Source organism: Diadema setosum, chromosome 20 (assembly GCF_964275005.1).
Source record: "Diadema setosum chromosome 20, eeDiaSeto1, whole genome shotgun sequence".
NCBI classification, from domain to species: Eukaryota; Metazoa; Echinodermata; class Echinoidea; order Diadematoida; family Diadematidae; genus Diadema; species Diadema setosum.
This window is the reverse complement of record NC_092704.1, coordinates 16194126-16201477: the sequence shown is the minus strand read 5'-3', so window position 1 is coordinate 16201477 and position 7352 is coordinate 16194126. Positions and strand designations below refer to the sequence as shown.

Genomic DNA, 7352 nt, shown 5'->3' with positions numbered 1-7352 from the left:
GACAACCGATGGCAGACAACACATGGCAAGCAACCCATGGCAGACATCCCATCTCAGAAAACCCACGGCAGACAATCTATGGCAAACAACCCATAGCACTTCACAAAACACTACAAAATATCAACACACAACCTTATTCCTGTTAAAGGGTGTGTACAGTTCTGGTCGAGGTGAGGATTTAGCTTTTAACGTTTTGCAAAATATTCAGAAATCACTCTATGAGATGTCAAAGAGCATGCAGCTCTAAGGGATATCAAAAGTTTATTCGATGAAAATCGGTTTTGAAATGGCTGAGATATCCAAAAACAAGGTGAAACAAAAAGATCCTAATAAAGTTGTGGCATGTCGCCTTTTATTAATAGCACTTTTTTTGATATCTCAGCCATTTGAAAACCAATTTTCATCAAATAAACGCTGAATCCTTCTTAAAATTACATGCTCTTTCATATTTCATAAGAGGCTTTTCATTATCTCACTTAGGAATGTTCAAAACATGAATCCCCACCTCAACCAGTACTGTACAGTCCCTTTAACTAATGTTCAAATAAATAACTTCGAGAAGGCAAATTTTTTGATTGCACTGTTTGCTAATTATTTTAATAGACTCTGGTATGATGTACAGTTACAAAGAGCAAAATATCACACATTCAAAATACTGGTTTTGTGCACGACTCAAATACATTTCACATTTTAGGAACTATGCATGTCATACCATCCTTTCAAAACAATTCTGTACCACAATAATACAGGGTGCTTAAAATATGCAGAGCTCACAATAATGTATTTCCCACACCATTTCAATGTAAATTCAAGTTTCTTGTATGCCTACTGAACTTAAGTGGCACTCATGAATGTCTGCAGAGACGCCAACCCCAAGCACCTTCTGATCTGGAGATTCTCCCGCCCAAAACTCCTAGCAAACGGGAGACTCTAAGTTGATGTGTGCGAAGCGCGAAGTTCCTGGGTTCTAGATGCTCTCTGATGCTATCTAAGGCTTATTTTTTCAACATACCATAGCAATAAGTAAGAAATCCTTTCCACCGGGAGACACAGAGCCAGGGCGGGAGAGATCAAATCTCAAGCGGGAGAACAGGAGATTTTGCAAAAACGGGTTTTCAGCGGTAGATCTCCCGTCGAAAACGGGAGAGTTGGAGTCTCTGTGTCTGTACAGAAGTTTTACCACGACTCTGATGTCATTGGTTACCTAACAGGCTCAATTGAAGATATGCTGTTGCATGGAGAATGCAAGAACATTGGACTCTGATGTACAGTGGGATCCATGTCGTTTCTTTTTTTTTCAGTCCTGTGAGATCAGTAGAACACAGTGATCCAAAGTGCATTGGAGCAAGCTAAAAGTCACGGAAAGAGGGCAATGAATCTTAAAGGAATACCTATCACAGACATATTTACAAGTTTTTGCAGTGAATTACTTTGAATCATGTACAAATGCCTTCTTGCAGCTTTATAATCAAATTACCATTGTAAATCAAAGTCAACATGATTTTGTATACTTCATTTCTTACTTATTTATATATATACATATAAATATATATATATATATATTTTTTTTTTTTTTTCTGATTCATGGTGGCATCTCACCAGTAACAAATTTTTGTGTGGTTGTAAGTCTGGAGGATGTTCAGATTGGCTAGCCTTCATCAGATGTATGATATGACAATTCTGTAAATAGTTTACCTGCTGCCTCGAAATATATTACAAATAATGCAAGGGTGAGTGGGCACTAGTGGAGATGCAGCACACTTGAGGGTATTTACAATGGTATAACAAGCAAGAGACACGGTCAAGTGCATATTGCACAACATTGTGACTACCTGAGATTGAGCTGCATTTCCACTAACATCATGAACTTAAACTTGTGCATTAATTATAAAATGATTCTATGAACTATATGTCATTCACCTTCATGGGTAAATATCAGTCAGCTACATGTAAAACTTGTTCAAAAGCCAAGATGTCCGAAGAAATGTTCCAAACACATCGTTCAAACATGAATTGTTAACAGTGAAGAAGTGATTGAGCATGTGCTTGTAACTGATTGAGTGTGCACTGTTAACCCCTTGAGGACGAGTCCCGGCTATACTTGTGCAAGTGTCAATGGGAAATGCATGTTGTAGCAAAATGAGTCCGTCCTCAACGGGTTAAAGTATGCAATTGAGACATCAGCAAGTGTGATTACAGCAAGCCACAGTCACATGCATTTCTCTGACGGGTTGTTTATAGTATCGGTCATTAGTACGTAGTCAGTAGTGAAAATTTATGCCTGCTGGGCATGTTAGGCAAAATCAAAGACTGGTCATGTGATTGTTCTGAGCCAATCATTTGATTAGGATCCATATCACCATTTTATAGATTATAATATCCAAAAGACTGTAAGCAGAGGATTAAGCAGATATGCATATATGAAAAAGTAAAGCCTCCCACATTAATAGTGCACAGGCTCAAAAAGAGAAATTTCAACAGACAAGACGCTGCAAGACAATTTAATAATGCCCTTTCGGTTCCAGGCCCTGAGCCATGATAATCAACTCAAATTGACTCAATCAACTGCAGCATGCCAGGATGTGTCAGCCAGACTTTTCAGAGCAGAAGAGATGGACTAGAAATTGAGCTGTGTAATTTTCTCAGTTATGTAGCGATATCAAAATACATGTAAGTCATCTACAATGTTCTCCATCTGTGCATAGCATTCTCTGATCCATCTGGCTTATAAATATATTGTAAGATTATGAAATCCTTGTCTGTTTTATGTAGGATGCATTTGTTTATTGTACGCAAAGGGTTTAAAGAATTAAGAGAAGAATGCATCATGAAATCTTCCAGCAGTTTCATCAAGGTAGCCTGATTATAGGCATCATGATACGTTCATAAATTAGTGTGCCCACTCCTCTGACACATTTCACTTAGTGATAATGAATGTGGTGATGTAGATTTTGGAATGGGCTTGCCTTTAAGACACCTCAGCTCCAACTGGCAGGCCAAAAGACCGAACTAGATGACACTGCCAGTAGATCTATTCCATCTGTGACAATGCAGGCCTTACAAATGTTTCCTTTATATTGGCAAACCTCAAACCATTCCAGCATGCCATGACATCACAAAAGCCTAAATTTTCTTGTCATTTTATCAAAAAGGTCAACATTTGTTACATCTTTTACCAGTATCAAATAGTAATTGTTCCGAATCAACTGGAAAGGACAACACAAATTGTGCAGGTATACAGCAATCATGGAAGTTAGTCACAAACGTATCAATTACATTTAATACCTACATGACTGTACATGTACTACCAAATCATAAATACTTACAGGTGTGTATAATTGCTCAATAGTAATTTTTGATGTCCAACTGCCACTGACAATTATGAATAACAGTACAACTGAAGGACCATGTACATTGTAGAATCATTAAAATCACCTCTTTCATCTCCTCCAATAGATTCATATATCATCTTTTCAAAGAGGAAAGCACCTCCTATGTTCTGGACAAGCATCACTGATCAGAACTTACAAGGACAAAATACCAATAATCTCACATCTGAATCTAGAAGTCTCCCGGACTACAAGAAAGATAGCATTCCTCCCCATTTCCAGCATTTCCATATACTTGAAATATTGTGTAAACCTATCCTTTATTATAATTTGTGATGAAATTTATGTATTCAATTTCTGTAAAACATTTATATGTTTTTGCTGGAATTTGATAAAATGAATGAAGGAATGAATGAATGAAAATGTATTGTGCACCTTCTCCTTGGAGGCATAGTTTCTCTTTGAACTTGCGATAAAGACATAGTATGCAACAACGATAACAAGACTGTGCACTACTGACACAGCATCCTCAATGAAAAATTTGAATTGACTGCACTTTGGATCACTGGTTACTGCGGTTGTGAGACCTAGGCGGTGCAATCCGTTGCCATACACTCGCAACGCTCAATCACCGGCAGTCGGCCCACTACCGTGCTTCCGTCAGGACACTGGAGTTCGATCTCGCGCATCTGTGTTCCAACGATGCCACGGCAGCAGCTGCAGCCCAGGTCAAGGGTCAGCTGATTGAGAACGATGTTGCTGGCGGATGGGCAGTGGCCTTCACACAGGGTCACGTTCACATCTAACGCAATGCAGTCATCCAGAGTGAAGTTGTGTGACCCACTGGTCAGCTGACACTGGTTGGGAGCTGTCATCAAATGAAACGATGCAGATTTCATTCATTTGTCCTAATCGATAATTCTAATATCTCCATTTCTGTTGTCTCATTCACTTTTCCATCAAAGCTACCACTGGTTTGCTGCAAGATTACTTTACTATCTACTTCTGATATAAAACTTTCCATAGTACACTTTTATAAACTTAATCATACAGTCAAATTTGCAACTGTTTTACTTAGAAACAAATTCAAATACTTCAGAAAAAAATAAAATCTGAACCTCAAACTGAATATAACCACTTGAGAAGTTTTTAGGACCTCATTTAATGTGAGATGTTTGACATTAAACAACTAAATGTAAGATAGCTATCAACCAGACTAAATGCAGAATTTAGGTTTCACCTGTGCTTCTCAAGTCTCATTTCAACCAACCCATCTTTAAATTCAAACTTTGGCCTCATCTATTTTCTTGGTAATATGCCAAAGGATGCGATTCAGATGATATAACTAGAATTCTGACAACTTTTCTAAAATTGAATAATGAAACTGTCGATATTTCAAGCTCTGACGCATCAAGCCAATTTATTCTGTGCACTAGATTCAAACTGAAATCAAAGAATCACACTGATGTAAACTTACTAGATATGTGTCTACACACAGGGCAGCATTCTCCATCCTCCTCCACAGCAATGTAACCCTGCAGTGGAAACAGGGTAAAGAAAGATTTAAAATGGGCACAATACTATAAAAAGATAAGACACACACACAAAAAAAAAAAAAAAAAAAACTAAACTGGAAATGTTGCTATGGCGACTGGTATGCCTCCGCCATAATGCATGTTTCTCCTAATAAGTCTATAGTACATGTGGACAATGCATGATTACATTTTCACAAAATTGGCAAAATATTGAAATGACATGTTTGTCACAAATGTGTTGAATGTTCACCTTCCTTGACCTAGGTTTAATTGGATGAATGTGAGAGCATGTATTTGGGGATTTTAGGACTTTTACTTGACTTTGACCCTTTCATAAGTTTATGCATTGAGTAATTTTCAAGATACGGAGAAAAAGTGCAATTTCTGTATTGAATAGTAAATCGTTACCATTTTCCTCTTGCCTAAAAAAAAAAATATATATAGAAAGCATTGACAAAAAGAAAGACATTGGTCTAGTCACCAGAATGTAAGAAAAAAAAAGATGAAAAAGAATAGAACATAAATATATCTTTGTGCATGACCTGAAATGACACACATTTATGTTTGCTGAATAAGACACTCCACTTGTTTAACATACCTGTTCGAAGAGTATATTTCCTCTGGCCAAATTTTTGCAATGGTTAGTAATTAGGGATAGGTATGTGCAAAGCAGCATGGACTGTTAATACCTGTAATCCCCTTATGTAACACTTCAGTACTATTTCCCATTATCAGCTCCATATCGTACTTATGATCTCTAGCATATACAGTGAATGCTGTCGATATTGGAGATGAAAGAGTGCTTTCCCTAAAGCTTGATTTGCTGATGGTTGTTATATCATTAACCCTCGTTATGAAATTATTCTTTTGAGTGTCTGTTGCAGCATAATCTGTCAGCAATTCAAGGTATCTGAAAGCAGAATTTCAATTTAATGGAAGCTATAAGGTCACATACCTCCTCACATATGATGGGCTCGCATTCGGTGTGGCAAACACGGGCGCCGTTTTCACAAAGGCAAGTTTCGCACTGGCCTCTGGACCAAACCTCTCCAGCGTTCCGCACCACCCCGAGGTCATCCAGGCACTCACAGTCAGACGGGAGTACGCACTCATCCTGGAGATTGCGGTAGTAGCCTGGGGCACAGACGCATGCCTCCTCCAATGGAGATGATGCTGTTGGGCAGGTGCCATTCTGGTGGCCATTGGCAAGGTCAGAGCAGGTGACCATGCCACAAGTGGACAGTGGGGTGGACCAAACCTCATTGGTGTCACATGCTGTATGTACAGATTGAAAGTTGCACATTTGTAAGGCACAGTATAAACTCACACACACACATGCACACATTCACATAAACACACACAAAGCATTATAAAAGGACAGACAACAAATAAATTGATAGAATGACCTAAAGAGGTACAGTTCAAACGAATTACGAGGAATACATCAACTAACATCAAAGATCAAAGAAACACAGCAAGATGCATGAGAGAATAGCAATTTGTGTAATAGATGAGCACACACACAAGACATGCGACACAGAGATTTGGATTATTTCTGTCTCCTTTCCCCTCTTTTTGAAGAAGAAAGAAGAACCAGTGATGTAAGCATAAAATATGAAAGAGATCAATACGTATTTAGTGGAATGGCTAATCATTCTGGCACCTCTACAATGGTTAAAAAAATGTCTATGGTGCCCTTCAGAGAGGTGTACATGGGAATACTAGAGGTTTGTGATGACTGAAGAACACATCACTGGTCTATTCAAGAAAAGTCCTCAATCGGCTTGCCTACTCTTATAACCCTTCATTCCATAAACTCACTGTCTTCTGCACCTTTCAGAGCAAAGATCACTGGAAGGGATGGTCTAGCCTGGGAAACAAAAACTTATACAATGTCAGAATGAATGAAATCCCACGCTAGTTCCATCTCTTTCACCTGGTTTTCATAATAATACTACAAATCGAGTATTTGATCTTATTCACAGAGAGTACCAGCAAAAAAAGAAAAATAAAAGAAAGAAAAGGAAAACCTCATTAACTTACGACAGTCTCCCTTGTTGCAATCGGCAAATTCAATGGTCTCCCCTTCACACTCTGCTCCTCCGTACGCTGCTGGTGGGTTGTTGGCATAGCGTTCACGGTAGATGCCGTTGGACACATGACCACAAGTCTGGGGGCACTCTGACCAATCAGTCCATTCACTCCACCCACAGTCAACTGGATTGTTAACACAAGTGAGGATATCAATGTGTCAGCATTTCATTGTTTGCTACATATCACAGGGATGCCAGTTAGAATGAAAGAAAGGGTCTTAAATACATCTACATGAAGCTACTATGTACACAAAAGAGCCTGAGCTTTACACTGCTAGGGCCTGAATGCAGGCTTTTGCCTGAAAACTGGCATCCCTGAATTATCAATACATCCCACATACTTCCTTGGGAAAACTCATACTTTGCCTTTACACTCCTCCCTCCTCATCTTTCTG

General features: G+C 38.7%; 1 protein-coding gene across 1 annotated transcript in view; it reads right to left on the bottom strand.

The window, feature by feature from the left end:
- Positions 1 to 3247: 3247 nt before the first annotated feature.
- Positions 3248 to 7352, bottom strand: part of LOC140243462 (uncharacterized) — a 64384-nt gene continuing 60279 nt past the window's right edge. Inside the window, exons 41-44 of the mRNA XM_072323139.1 lie at positions 6908 to 7081; positions 5820 to 6139; positions 4807 to 4864; positions 3248 to 4197 (exon numbers count right to left, since the gene is read on the bottom strand). Coding sequence (XP_072179240.1) covers positions 3917 to 4197; positions 4807 to 4864; positions 5820 to 6139; positions 6908 to 7081 — 833 coding nt within the window. The 3' untranslated portion in view covers positions 3248 to 3916. The remainder of the gene's footprint in view (positions 4198 to 4806; positions 4865 to 5819; positions 6140 to 6907; positions 7082 to 7352) is intronic.